At 36.1% G+C, this 15399-nt stretch overlaps 1 protein-coding gene across 1 annotated transcript in view; it reads left to right on the forward strand.

The window, feature by feature from the left end:
* TTLL7 (tubulin tyrosine ligase like 7) overlaps positions 1 to 15399 on the forward strand; it is a 106497-nt gene that overhangs the window by 35091 nt on the left and 56007 nt on the right. The window contains exons 10-12 of the mRNA XM_068966093.1: positions 121 to 268; positions 354 to 427; positions 1504 to 1639. Of these exons, the coding sequence (XP_068822194.1) occupies positions 121 to 268; positions 354 to 427; positions 1504 to 1639 (358 nt within the window). The remainder of the gene's footprint in view (positions 1 to 120; positions 269 to 353; positions 428 to 1503; positions 1640 to 15399) is intronic.

Genomic DNA, 15399 nt, shown 5'->3' on the forward strand with positions numbered 1-15399 from the left:
AAATTTAATAAACATTGATTCCTATTCCCACTGTTTCTCCTCTTCTGCTAATTCTCCTTACAGGGATAAGATCAGAGCTTATTTGAATTCTGGAATATGGTATTATGTTCTGTATTTTAGGACCAGTGATAAAAGGAAAAACTTGGCTAAACAAAAAGCTGAAGCTCAAAGGAGGCTTTATGGTCAGAATTCAATAAAAAGACCCTTGCCGGGTTCCTCAGATTGGGAACAACAGAGACATCAGTTGGAAAAGCGGAAAGAAGAGCTGGTATGAAAATTTTAACAATGTGCCTACAGTTTGAATTACATAATTCACTTGTCAGGTTTTATTTGTAAAATGTCTTCGTTTCTAGAAGGAGAGACTAGCTCAGGTACGGAAGCAGATCTCGAAAGAAGAACACGAAAATCGACACATGGGGAATTACAGGTAACTGTGCTTTTGTTTTTTTATAAATTGAATAAGTGAAGTGTCAAAACAGCAGTGTCTATATTCTTTAACTTTTAGGCTTATTTTAAGCCGTGTTTGTATCATGCATTTTGTTTAATTTACTTCCAGCAAGGAAAGATAGTCAGCAAGTAGATGGTTCAGACTTGGTGAGAGCTCCTGCTTGCCAGCCTCAAGGGTGGTTGTGTAACATCTTTTAAGCCTGATGTTATCCTGTTATCTTATTTTATTATCATATGGTATTTTGAGAAAGTCAGGTCTCTTAGTATTCTTTCTGTCAGTTCAAAGTTGTTTTTGTACTTTGCTGTAAATTCAAATGTATCAGGAACCAGGCAAATAGTGAAACTGTCTGGAGGAGCCAGGTATGAGACAGAAAGGGATGTGGACTGTGTGCAGCTGGACCCCCTCCAGTGTCACATTTGACAGGAGAAGACGGGGGCCCTCTAAGCTCTTTGTGTTCCTGGAAAGACTACCCCTCCTCCCAAGATTTGATAATGACTCAGCAGAATTAGGAGAATTTGACATCATTGAACTTCCTGCCCTCCGGTAAGGTGTTCTTTCCAGCCTTAATACCATTAGCAGTAGAGATGAAAACACATTCCTCTCAACCTAATTGTCTACCTAATTCTCTCCAGCAGAGAGGAAAATTCTGCCACCCCTCAAAAGATCATTAGGGTTAATCCCTACATTCTTGTATACATCAATAATCACACTAAGTCTAAAACTTTCCAAACCTTATCACTTAAACTATCTCTGATAAAGCTCTCCAGTATTTCTCCAATATGTCCCATTGCAATTCTTCTTAAACCACCTCCCCTCAACCAGATCTTTATACTGTGCTTTCTGGAACTCATCACTTAATAATAATTCTCTGGATAAACTTCAGTTTGTATGGGTAACAGATAAAAATTTATGGATATCTTATACTGTATTCATCTTTATTTCCAGCACCTAGTAAAGTGACTGATACAGACTCATGGATTATCTTTGTAGTTTACCTTATGTCTTGCACTATAGTAGCTTTTTAAAAAAAACTGGTTTATCTGATTTTATTGTAGGCGAATTTATCCTCCTGAAGATAAAACACTACTTGAAAAGTATGAAAATTTGTTGGCTGTTGCCTTTCAGACCTTCCTTTCAGGAAGAGCGGCTTCATTCCAGCGAGAGCTGAATAATCCTTTGAAAAGGATGAAGGTAAAAGAATGAATGCTTATAAAGAAAAGAATGAAGCCAAACAATATGTCTTTAAAAACAACCCATCTTAGTTCCACATGTAAAACCATTTCACTTTTAAGATGCACTTTTCTTCCATTTTAACACTTGGTAGTATTTCATAACCAGCCGAACGATTTCATTAAGTAAGTTGTCCTAACAGGACACATTATGAGGTAGAGAATGTTGAAGTTATTTTGTAATCTATTGTAATAAATGTTTTATTGTAGAGTTGTGTATACATAACTGAATAAAAAGTAGATTGAAATGACCTAGTGGTTTGTGATGTTCTCATTATTTGGATTATAAATAGTATTATACAATATTTTTTTCCTGATGCTGCATAGACAGTGCATATGAGAAATAATTGAAACACACATACACATGCAGAATAACCTATATGCCTTATTAAAAGGTCTATTAGTTATCTATTGCAGTATGATAAGCCATTTCATTTATTTGCTCGTAATTCTGCAATCTTGGCTGGGCTCAGTTCAGTGGTTCTTCTGCTGAGCTAGCTTAGAGTGAATCAGATATTTGCATTTATTGGAAAGCTCATCTGGGGATGGAAATCCAAGGTGGCTACACTCATATGTCTGGTGCCTCAGTTGAGAGAGATGGAACATCTGGGGAGCAGGCTGGGTGTCTCTTTTTACATGACCATGTAAGGAGGGTAATCAGAACTCAATATGATAGCGCAAGTTTCCAAAAAGGAGCATTTCAAGAGGACAAGCCCAGCATGCAGAGGCTAATCAAGCCCCTGCTAGTGGCGTGCTTACTAATGTCCCACTGGACAAATATGATTTGTTTTGTTGTTGTCTAAAGAGTCAGTGGTCTTTAATAGTTTTTTAAGTATTCATATTTACTCATACTTACATTTTCTTGTATCCTTAATTCCAGCATGCAGACCTATTGTAGTTGTTTATATTTTACATTGCTGGAAATCTCCCTAGTGTGATACCTCCATATCTTGGCTACCCTATTATACTGAGTGATTTAAAAATCATGGTAAAGTTTATTATAAATAGATTTTTGTATAGTCTTTGCACTCAAATTCTGCAATAGAAGGTTATAAAGCCATTTTCAAGTGGAATAGGCCAAAGGGACAGAAGCAGAAGGGATATTATATACTCTAATGCTCTTTTCCTTCCAATTTCCCTCTTTTGACATATGCAGTTATTTCTACTGTTAGAATTATGTTCTGTAGTTTTTTTTTTGTTTTTCCTGACCCATACAGTTAGAGACCTTTGTTAATTTTCCTTCACCTGTTCTGTAATGTTATTTCTCTCTCCTGTGAATACCGTCTTTGATCCATCTTCCTATCACTCTGTACTAAGAAATCCTAAGCATTTTGGACCCAGGCAGACCTATGTTCAAATTCCAGCTCCCCTATGTTTCAATTTTGTAACCTTAGACTAAACTATTTGTTCAATTGGATCACTAAAATAGTAGTATTAAAAGTATTCTTGACAGGTTGTGAAAATAAAATTGAGGTTAATTAAAATAGTCTGTTTTAGTTCAGTTCAGTTCAATCTCTCTGTCATGTCCGACTCTTTGTGACCCCATGGACTGCAGCACGCCAGGCTTCCCTGTCCATCACCAACTCCCAGAGCTTGCTCAAACTCATGTCCATTGAGTTGGTGATGCCATCCAACCATCTTATCCTCTGTCATCCCCTTCTACTCCTACATTCAATCTTTCCCAGCATCAGAGTCTTTTCCAATGAGTCAGGTTTTTGCATCAGGTGGCCAAAGTATTAGAGTTTCAGCTTCAGCATCGGTCCTTCCAATGAATACATTTCAAAATTTAGTTTAATGTCAACACTTTGCCTGCCCCATTCTATTGGTCTATGAGCCTATTCTTTCATATATATATATATATAAATTTATTTATTTTAATTGGAGGTTAATTACTTTACAATATTGTATTGGTTTTGCTATACATCAACATGAATCTGCCACAGGTATACACTTGTTCCCCATTCTGAACCCCTCTCCCTCCTCCCTCCCCGTACCATCCCTCTGGGTCGTCTCAGTGCACCAGCCCCAAGCATCCTGTATCCTGCATCGAACCTGGAATGGCAATTCATTTCATATATGATATTATACATGTTTCAATGCCATTCTCCCAAATCATCCCACTCTCTCCCTCTCCCACAGAGTCCAAAAGATTGTTCTATACATCTGTGTCTCTTTTGCTGTCTCACATACAGGGTTATTGTTACCATCTTTCTAAATTCCATATATCTGTGTTAGTGTACTGTATTGGTGTTCTTCTTTTTGGCTTACTTCACTCTGTATGATAGGTATGAGCCTATTCTTATACAATCTTCACACAATTTTCATTACTGTTGTTTCATAGTGTCAAAGCTAGGGAGAGTGAATCCTCAAATTTGTTCTTTTCTTTGAAACTCCTAGCTTTTCTAGTCCTTTTATTCTTTCATGAATTTTAGAATCAGTTTTATTCTAAATCTTGATTAATTGTTTAATTACAAAAAAGGCTGCTGGCATTTTAATTGGGATTGAGGAATTTATAAAACAATTTCTAGGGAATTAACAATACTGAGTCTTCTGATCCATTAATATGGCATATCTCTCCATTTACCTGGATCTTTAATTGGATCTTTCTCTATGTTGATAGTTTTCAGTTTATATTTCTTGTGCGTAGTTCATTAAATTTATTCTTAAGTATTTAATTCTTTTTTTTTTGCTATTGTTGCTGATAATATTGTTTGTAAATTTTCTTGTTTTTGATTTGTTGCCAGATTGTAAACATCTGGTTATTTTTGTATATTGCCTTTATATCTAGCATTTCTATGTGTTGTATTTTTACTAACTGCATTTCAAATTATATTCTGACTTTTATTTTGGTTACTTAGAAGTTTGTTCCTTAATTTCCATATGTTTAAAAAGTTCTAGTTTTATTTGTAAGTAAGGATTTCTAGTTTAGTTCATTGGTGTTAGAAGACATATTCTGATTTTAGTCTTGTAAAATAAATTGAGACTTGTTTTAACTTGATATGATAACTATTTTAATAAATTTCCAAATTTACTTGAGAATAATGTGTATGCTAGAGGTGATGGTTATAGAGTTTTATATATGTCTTTTAAGTAAATTTGGCTATTACTGTTCAAATATTCTATAACCTTTCTTAATATTTTGTCCCACTTGTTATAGCAATTACTGAGAGATTTGTTAAACATTCCAGCTGTGATTGTGGATTTAGTTCTGTCAGTTTTAATTTAATATCCTTTGAAATTACAAAGGTGTCTTTTTAATGAATTCATATATTCTATTTTACCACTATGAAGTGTAAATCTCTTGGGTGATACTTCTTGTCTTAAGATTTACTTTGTGTGATTAATGCAGTCATACTAGTTTCTTTCTTATGATTACTATTTAATTATATATCTTTTCCATCCATTTATTTTCATACTTTTTTATCTTCTTTATAATATTTTATCTTTTATCTTTTTCTATCAATTATGTTTATTATATTATTTTATCTTATTATTCTATTTATATTTGTAGCATGATATGATTTTTTTTAGTTACCTATTTCCACTTTTAATCAGGAAATTTATGATACATGAAAATAACTTTTTTCATTAAAAGTTATGAAAACTACTTTTTTATTAATGTTTTAATTAAAATCCCCATAGGAAAACTGCTTGATGTCATAAGTCTAAAACACTGATTATAGCACAGTATTGTCTGAAACTCTGTTTTACCCCATTATAATCAATGCTTTTTTATTATTTTTTAAATTTTTTTAAATTTTTTTTTTTTTACTTTACAATACTGTATTAGTTTTGCCATACGTTGACATGAATCCACCACAGGTGTACATGATTTCCCAACCCTGAACCCCTCTCCCACCACCCTCCCCATATCATCTCTCTGGGTCATCCCAGTGCACCAGCCCCAAGCATCCTGTATCCTGCATCGAACCTAGACTAGTGATTCGTTTCTTACATGATAGTATATATGTTTCAATGCCATTCTCCCAAATCATCCCACCCTTTCCCTCTCCCACAGAGTCCAAAAGTCTGTTCTTTACATCTGTGTCTCTTTTGCTGTCTCTCATACAGGGTTATCATTACCATCTTTCTAAATTCCATATATATGTGTTAGTATACTGTATTGGTGTTTTTCTTTCTGGCTTACTTCACTCTATAATCAGCTCCAGTTTCATCCACCTCATTAGAACTGATACAAATGTATTCTTTTTAATGGCTGAGTAATACTCCATTGTGTATATGTACCACAGCTTTCTTATCCATTCGTCTGCTGATGGACATCTAGGTTGCTTCCATGCTATTATAAACAGTGCTGCGATGAACATTGGGGTACATATGTCTCTTTCAATTCTGGTTTCCTCGGTGTGTATGGCCAGCAGTGGGATTGCTGGGTCATAAGACAGTTCTATTTCCAGTTTTTTAAGGAATCTCCACACTGTTCTCCATAGTGGCTGTACTAGTTTGCATTCCCACCAACAGTGTAGGAGGGTTCCCTTTTCTCCACACCCTCTCCTTCATTTATTGCTTGTAGACTTTTGGATCACAGCCATTCTGACTGGGGTGAAATGGTACCTCACTGAGGTCTTGATTTGCATTTCTCTGATAATGAGTGATGTTGAGCATCTTTTCATGTGTTTGTTAGTCATCTGTATGTCTTCTTTGAAGAAATGTCTATTTAGTTCTTTGGCCCATTTTTTGATTGGGTCATTTATTTTTCTGGAATTGAGCTGCAGGAGTTGGTTGTATATTTTTGAGATTAGTTGTTTGTCAGTTGCTTCATTTGCTATTATTTTCTCCCATTCCGAAGGCTGTCTTTTCACCTTGCTTATAGTTTCCTTTGTTGTGCAGAAGCTTTTAAGTTTAATTAGGTCCCATTTGTTTATTTTTGTTGTTAATTCCAGTATTCTGGGAGGTGGATCATAGAGAATACTGCTGTGATTTATGTCGAAGAGTGTTTTGCCTATGTTCTCCTCTAGGAGTTTCATAGTTTCTGGTCTTACATTTAGATCTTTAATCCATTTTGAGTTTATTTTTGTTTATGGTGTTAGGAAGTGTTCTAGTTTCATTCTTTTACAAGTGGCTGACCAGTTTTGCCAGCACCACTTGTAAAAGAGATTGTCTTTAATCCATTGCATATTCTTGCCTCCTTTGTCGAAGATAAGGTGTCCATAGGTGTGTGGATTTATCTCTGGGCTTTCTATTTTGTTCCATTGATCTATATTTCTGTCTTTGTGCCAGTACCATACTGTCTTGATGACTGTGGCTTTGTAGTAGAGCCTGAAGTCAGGCAAGTTGATTCCTCCAGTTCCATTCTTCTTAAGATTGCTTTGGCTATTCGAGGTTTTTTGTATTTCCATACAAATCATGAAATTATTTGTTCTAGCTCTGTGAAAAATACCGCTGGTAGCTTGATAGGGATTGCATTGAATCTGTAGATTGCTTTGGGTAATATACTCATTTTCACTATATTGATTCTTCCAATCCATGAACATGGTATATTTCTCCATCTATTAGTGTCCTCTTTGATTTCTTTCACCAGTTTTTTATAGCTTTCTATATATAGGTCTTTAGTTTCTTTAGGTAGATATATTCCCAAGTATTTTATTCTTTTTGTTGCAATGGTGAATGGAATTGTTTCCTTAATTTCTTTTTCTACTTTCTCATTATTAGTGTATAGGAATGCAAGGGATTTCTGTGTGTTGATTTTATATCCTGCAACTTTGCTATATTCACTGATTAGCTCTAATAATTTTCCAGTGGAGTCTTTAGGGTTTTCTATGTAGAGGATCATGTCATCTGCAAACAGTGAAAGTTTTACTTCTTCTTTCCAATTTGGATTCCTTTTATTTCTTTTTCTCCTCTGACTGCTGTGGCCAAAACTTCCAGAACTATGTTGAATAGTAGCAGTGAAAGTAGGCACCCATGTCTTGTTCCTGACTTTAGGGAAAATACTTTCAATTTTTCACCATCGAGGATAATGTTTGCTGTGGGTTTGTCATATATAGCTTTTATTATGTTGAGATATGTTCCTTCTATTCCTGCTTTCTGGAGAGGTTTTTTTTTTTATCATAAATGGATGTTGAATTTTGTCAAAGGCTTTCTCTGCATCTATTGAAATAATCATATGGCTTTAATTTTTCAATTTGTTAATGTGGTGAATTACATTGATTGATTTGTGGATATTGAAGAATCCTTGCATCCCTGGGATAAAGCCCGCTTGGTCATGGTGTATGATCTTTCTAATGTGTTGCTGGATTCTGATTGCTAGAATTTTGTTAAGGATATTTGCATCTATGTTCATCAGTGATATCGGCCTGTAGTTTTCTTTTCCTGTGGCATCTTTGTCAGGTTTTGGTACTAGGGTGATGGTGGCCTCATAGAATGAGTTTGGAAGTTTACCTTCCTCTGCAATTTTCTGGAAGAGTTTGAGTAGGATAGGTGTTAGCTCTTCTCGAAATTTTTGGTAGAATTTAGCTGTGAAGCCGTCTGGACCTGGGCTTTTGTTTGCTGGAAGATTTCTGATTACAGTTTCAATTTCCGTGCTTGTGATGGGTCTGTTAAGATTTTCTATTTCTTCCTGGTTCAGTTTTGTAAAATTGTACTTTTCTAAGAATTTGTCCATTTCTTCCAAGTTGTCCATTTTATTGGCATATAATTGCTGATAGTAGTCTCTTATGATCCTTTGTATTTCTGTGTTGTCTGTTGTGATCTCTCCGTTTTCATTTCTAATTTTATTGATATGATTTTTCTCCCTTTGTTTCTTGATGAGTCTGGCTAATGGTTTGTCAGTTTTATTTATCCTTTCAAAGAACCAGCTTTTTGCTTTGTTGATTTTTGCTATGGTCTCTTTTGTTTCTTTTGCATTTATTTCTGCCCTAATTTTTAAGATTTCTTTCCTTCTACTAACCGTGGTATTCTCCATTTCTTCCTTTTCTATTTGCTTTAGGTGTAGAGTTAGGTTATTTATTTGACTTTTTTCTTGTTTCTTGAGATATGCCTGTGTTGCTATGAACCTTCCCCTTAGCACTGCTTTTATAGTGTCCCACAGGTTTTGGGTTGTTGTGTTTTCATTTTCATGAGTTTCTATGCATATTTTGATTTCTTTTTTGATTTCTTCTGTGATTTGTTGGTTATTCAGAAGTGTGTTGTTCAGCCTCCATATGTTGGAATTTTTAATAGTTTTTCTCCTGTAATTGAGATCTAATCTTAATGCATTTTGGTCAGAAAGGATGCTTGGAATGATTTCAATTTTTTTGAATTTATCAAGGCTAGATTTATGGCCCAGGATGTGATCTATCCTGGAGAAGGTTCCATGAGCACTTGAGAAAAAGGTGAAATTCATTGTTTTGGGCTGAAATGTCCTATAGATATCAATTAGGTCCAACTGGTCTATTGTATCATTTAAAGTTTGTGTTTCTTTGTTAATTTTCTGTTTCGTTGATCTGTCCATAGGTGTGAGTGGGGTATTAAAGTCTCCTACTATTATTGTGTTATTGTTAATTTCCCCTTTCATACTTTTTAGCATTTGTCTTACATATTGTGGTGCTCCTATGTTGGGTGCATATATATTTATAATTGTTATATCTTCTTCTGGGATTGATCCTTTGATCGTTATGTAGTGGCCTTCTTTGTCTCCTTTCACAGCCTTGTTTTAAAGTCTATTTTATCTGATATGAGTATTGCTACTCCTGCTTTCTTTTGGTCTCTATTTGCATGGGATGTGTTTTTCCAGCCCTTCACTTTCAGTCTGTATGTGTCCCTTGTTTTGAGGTGGGTCTCTTGTAGACAACATATATAGGGGTCTTGTTTTTGTATCCATTCAGCCAGTCTTTGTCTTTTGGTTGGGGCATTCAACCCATTTATGTTTAAGGTAATTATTGATAAGTATGATCCTGTTGCCATTTACTTTATTGTTTTGGGTTCAGGTTTATACACCCTTTTTGTGTTTCCTGTCTAGAGAATATCCTTTAGCAATTGTTGGAGAGCTGGTTTGGTGGTGCTGAATTCTGTTAGCTTTTGTTTGTCTGGGAAGCTTTTGATTTCTCCTTCATATTTGAATGAGATCCTTGCTGGGTACAGTAATCTGGGCTGTAGGTTATTTTCTTTCATCACTTTAAGTATGTCTTGCCATTCCTTCCTGGCCTGAAGAGTTTCTATTGAAAGATCAGCTGTTATCCTTATGGGAATCCCCTTGTGTGTTATTTGTTGTTTTTCCTTTGCTGCTTTTAATATTTGTTCTTTGTGTTTGATCTTTGTTAATTTGATTAATATGTGTCTTGGGGTGTTTTGCCTTGGAAAAAGAAAAGAAGAAAAAACCAAAACAAACAAAAAAAGAATGATCGTAAAAATAGTAAAAGTATATCTGGGACTTTCTCAGGTGTTGTTGTGGGCAGTGTGGGGTCAGTTCATTTTCCAATAGTTCCTTGGTCTGGCTTATATTTCTTAAGATCTATACTTCCAAGGCAGTTTCCTCTGTTTTAGCTTCTTCTGTTTGCTGGTTTCTTCAGTGTCTGTTTTCCGCCCTGACACAGGGGGATGGTGGTGGACACTTTTTTTTTTTTTTTTTTTTTTTTAGGCTCACTTGTTCAGTCGCACCGTAGGGAGGGAGGGATGCTGCAAACAAATAACACTGGCATGTGCTCGTAGTGTCTCAGCCATGCTGGGCCTGTCCCCGCTCACTTCGCACACCACTCAGGCTCTAGGTTGCTCTGCCGGGAACCGTCTGAGGCTGGCTCTGGGCTGCATGCATCTCCCCGGTCTAAGCCGCTCAGGCTCAGGCACTCCGGTAGTCCTCAGAGGTGCAGACTCAGTTGGGCCTGCGTTTTGTGCCCTTCCCAGGTCCAAGCAACTCGGGTGTTTGGCGAGCTCGGTCGCTGCAACTTATCGCCATTCCTGTCCCTGCTGATTAGTTTTCTGGGTGTACATCTGGTGCCCCTTCTTAGGCAGATGGTGACTGTCTAGAACCCCAAGAAGTCTTAGTTAGCAAAGAAGCTTGCCTGCAGTTTGGAAGTTTCTCTGGGGCTGCGATTGCCCCCTTCCGGCCCTTCCAGCTCTGGCTGCCTATCACCAGAGGGGGATGGTCTGCAGCCGGCTAATTCTGTGCCATCCTTTGTTCTGTGTGCGATCCTGGCAGTGTCTTATGTTAGAGTTTTTCACGTGGTAGCTATCTCACAGTCTGGTTTGCTAGCCCAAGTTAGTTCGCTCTGGTTACGATCGGGCATTCCACCAAAAAAGCACTGCAGTCTGCGCCTCCCTGCCCAGCCCCCGCTTGCTAGTGGCAGATGCAGGCATCTGCGCTGCTTCTCCACTGGGGGAGTTACCGTTGGGCTAGTAATCTGTTGCTTTTAATTATTTATTTATTTTTCCTCCCTGTTATGTTGCCCTCTGTGCTTCCAAGGCTCGCCACAGACTCAGGAGCAAGAGTGTTTCCTGGTGTTTGGAAACTTCTCTCTTTTAAGACGCCCTTCCCAGGACGGAGCTCCCTCCCTACCTCTTTTGTCTCTTTTTTTACGTCTTTTATATTTTTTCCTCCCTGTTTTTGAAGACAATGATCTGCTTTTCTGGGTGCCTGATGTCCTCTGCCAGCATTCAGAAGTTGTTTTGTGAAGTTCACTCAGCGTTGAAATGTTCTTTTGATGAATTTATGAGGGAGAAAGTGGTCTCCCCATCCTATTCCTCCACCATCTTAGGACCGCCTCTGATATGATTTTTTTAAATTGATTTATTTTTTATTGAAGGATAATTGCTTTACAGAATTTTGCTGTTTTCTGTCAAACCTCAACATGAATCAGCCATAGGTATCATAATATGATTTTTTCTCAAAAGAAATTACAGTATGCATCCTTTAATCAAAATAACCTACCCTGAATTGATATTTTACTACTTCATAGACTATATAAGGACCATATCAGTTTAGTTTCATTTAGTGTCTCCTTCCAAAGTTTGTGCTGTTATCATATACTTTACTTTTACATAAGTTGCAAGCCTCAAAATGTATTGTTACTATTACCTAAGCATTCAGTGATTTTAATGTTTCCTATATAACTTCTCATGTTTACTTACATATTTACCTTTTGTGTTCTTCATTCTATTGTGCATATTCATGCTTTTGACAAGGTTTGTCTTCCTTCAGTTTGAAGAAGTCTATTATTTCATGTTCCTTGTAGCATGAGTGTAGAGGTGATGAGTCTTCTGCTTGTTTTTTTGTTTGTTTGTTTGTTTTTGTTTTTCTTGGTTTTGGTTTTTGTCTGCAATTGTCTTTTATTTATGCCTTTACTTAAAATTGTAGTTTGAGTATAGAATTCTATGTTGGCACTTCTTTTTTTAAATCCCAGCACATCTGAATGTAATATGTTGTTGTTGTTGTTTTCTCCTGGCAGCCTTTTTCTTTATTTTCAGAATTTTGATCTTGATGTGTCTGTGGGTCTTTTTTTATTATTATTATTCACACTGCTCATAATTTTCTTGACCTCTTGAAGCTGTAGATTCATCTCTCTCATTGGTTTCCTTTTGTTTTTCCTTCAGATTTTTTGCTGTGTTATTTTGTATATTGTCTCTTTATGGGACTCTCATTACACATATTAGATTATTTGACAGCATCTCACATACAATTGGCCTTCTGTATTCACAGATTCTGCATCTGTGAATTCAAGCAATTGTAGGTTAAAATATTTGGAAAAAAATTCAGGAAGTTCTGGAAAGCAAAGCTTGAATTTGGCATGCTCCAGCAACTACTTTCATAGCATTTTATTTGTAGCTATTTATATGGCATTTTGGAGAAGGCAATGGCACCCCACTCCAGTACTCTTGCCCGGAAAATCCCATGGGTGGAGGAGCCTGATAGGCTGCAGTCCATGGGGTCGCTAAGAGTTGGACACGACTGAGTGACTTCACTTTGACTTTTCACTTTCATGCTTTGGAGAAGGAAATGGCAACCCACTCCAGTATTCTTGCCTAGAGAATCCCAGGGATGGGGGAGCCTGGTGGGCTGCTGTCTGTGGGTTTGCACAGAGTTGGATACAACTGAAGCGACTTAGCAGCAGCAGTAGCAGTAGCAGCATATGGCATTTAGTTTGTATTACGTATTATAAGTAATTTAAAGCTGATTTAAAATATATAGGAGAATTTTTGTAGGTCATATGTAAATATTGCACCATTTTGTATGAGGAACTTGAGCATCTACAGATTTTGATATCTGCAGGAGGTTCTGGAGCCAACCCCCATAGATACTAAGGGACAAACTGTATATTTGATATTATGTTCTGTTTTCCTTCTCTCTCTCTTTCTCTCTGTCCTTCAGTTTGGATGATTTCTATTGATGTATCTTTGCTGAATTCAGTGTACCAGTAAGGCTATCCAATCACTTATATTTTTCAACTCGAGTGTCCATTTGGCTTTTTGAATTGTTTCTCTATTAAAAGTTTGCATCTTTTATTCATTTTGTTTTTATCAATTTTATCTAATATGTATATAAGTTATTTTAAAATCCTTGTCTGTTAATCTTAACATCTGTATCATTTATGGACTTGCTTTTATTGATGGTTTTCCCTTTTAATTGTGGATCACATTTTTCAGTTAGTTTGAATGTCCTATAATTTTCTTTTATTCTACAGACATTGTTAAAAATCATCAAAATTGAACTGATACTATTTTGTTCAAAAGAAGACATTTATGTCTTATTTCAGGGTGCTAGGTCAAGGGACTGCTCTTTGAGGCAAAGACAAGTTGAGCAAAAGCAAAAAATCAACAGTGGGAACTGCATCAAACTTAAACGTTTCTGCACACCAAAAGAAACAATCAACAAAATGAAAAGCCCACCTATAGAATGGGAGAAAATTTTTGCAAACCATATATAAGAGAAAGAGTTAATATCTAAAATTTGTAAAGAACTCATACAACTCCATTATACACATACAAATAAACAACTTGGTTAAAAATGAACAGAGGAACTAAGTATAGACAGCTTTCCGAAGAAGATATTCCAGTGGCCAACAGGTACATAGAAAGATGTTCAGCATCCCTAATCATCAGGGAAATTTAAATCAAAACCACAGTGAGATATCACCTCACGCTTGTTAGAATGGCTATTATCAAGAAGATTAGAGGTAGCAAGTGTTGGAAAGAATGTAGAGAAATGGGAACTCTTATAATCCATTGGTGGGAATGTAAATTTGTTCAACCACTAAAGAAAATAATACAGAAGTTCCTCAAAAAATTAAAATTAGATCTACTATATGATCCAGCATTTCCATTTCTGAGTATTTACCCAAAGGAAATGAAAACAGGATATCAGAGACAAATGCACTCCCATGTTTATTGCAGCATAATTCTCACTAGCCAAGTTATGGAAACAACGTAAGTGCCTGTCAGTGGATGAGTGGATAAAGAGGATGTGGTGTGTATATAAATGGAATATTACTCAGCCATGAGAAAGAAGGAAATCCTGCTATTTGTGACAATGTGGATGGACCTTGAGGACATTGTACTAAGTGAGATAAGTCAGACAGAGAAAGACAAATCCTGTATGATATCACTTAGATGTGGAATCCAAAAAAGACAGAAGCATAACACAAAGAATAAAATGGTGGTTACTAGGGCTGGGATATGGTGGAGTTGGAGAAATACTGTTTAAGGTTACAGTCTTGTAACTAGAAGTAAATAAGCCCTAGAGATCTAATGCTCAGTAGAGTGAATATAGACAACAATATTGTATCATAATTATCAAACATTACTTAATTATCTCAGTCTCAAAAAAGAAATGATGATTATATGATGTGATAAAGAGCTAACTATTACTAAAACAGCAATCATGTTAAATGTATAAAGGTATCAAGTCAACATTTTGTCTCCCGTAAATTTACACAATGTTATATGTCAAATATATTTCAACTAAATATGAAGTAAGAAAAGAAAAAAAGTTGAACTGAGACTCAGGCTGCATTGCAAAAGGTTTGCTTTAGTTTACCTATGGTTTCAAGCACCTTGTGAATGATATCTATTCAGTCTATTACAGGCTTCATTCTCTACTGGTATCTAGTAATTTCAAGACTATAGAGAAGTGTTTCTGGTTTTCTATCCATGCCTCTATCCTCCTATTCCACTATATACTCAACTAAAATTGCTGTTGGAGAGGCAGAAGGTGAAGAGAACCAGGTCTGTGGGGCTCTTCTAGGTGTCTCACTAGCCCACATGACATAAAATTCCACTAGATTCTGTTTATCATTGCAGAATCTCTATGCTTATTATAGACCTAATCTCTGCTCAGGGAGGCCTGGTGTGTTGCAATTCATGGGGTCGCAAAGAGTCAGACACGACTGAGCGACTGAACTGAACTGAACTGAACTGGACTGAACTGAATCTCTGCTCAACTGTTTCTAGGCTTGACAAATGACCCCAAAGTGCAAAGTGGCCACTTATCTCTGCTCACTTAGGGAACACTTTTCCCTCTCTGGTATAATTCCTTTTACATTACTTTTATCCATAGTTTTCTGATGTCTTAAAACGTATGATTATTTAGTTTATCATCTTTTTTTAGCTGTTATGATTAAAAGATTGTCTATATGACCTTATTTCTCCTAACAAAAGTGGAACTCCTTACTTTTTAACTATTGTGTTCTGCTGTCTTTAGAATTCATTGTAGGATTGTTGTTTAATCAAAGCTTTATAATAAGAATCTTTTGGTATTTTAATAACTAAATCTTAGGTTGGGATGAAGAGTGACCT

Source organism: Capricornis sumatraensis, chromosome 2, assembly GCF_032405125.1.
Source record: "Capricornis sumatraensis isolate serow.1 chromosome 2, serow.2, whole genome shotgun sequence".
Lineage (NCBI taxonomy): Eukaryota > Metazoa > Chordata > Mammalia > Artiodactyla > Bovidae > Capricornis > Capricornis sumatraensis.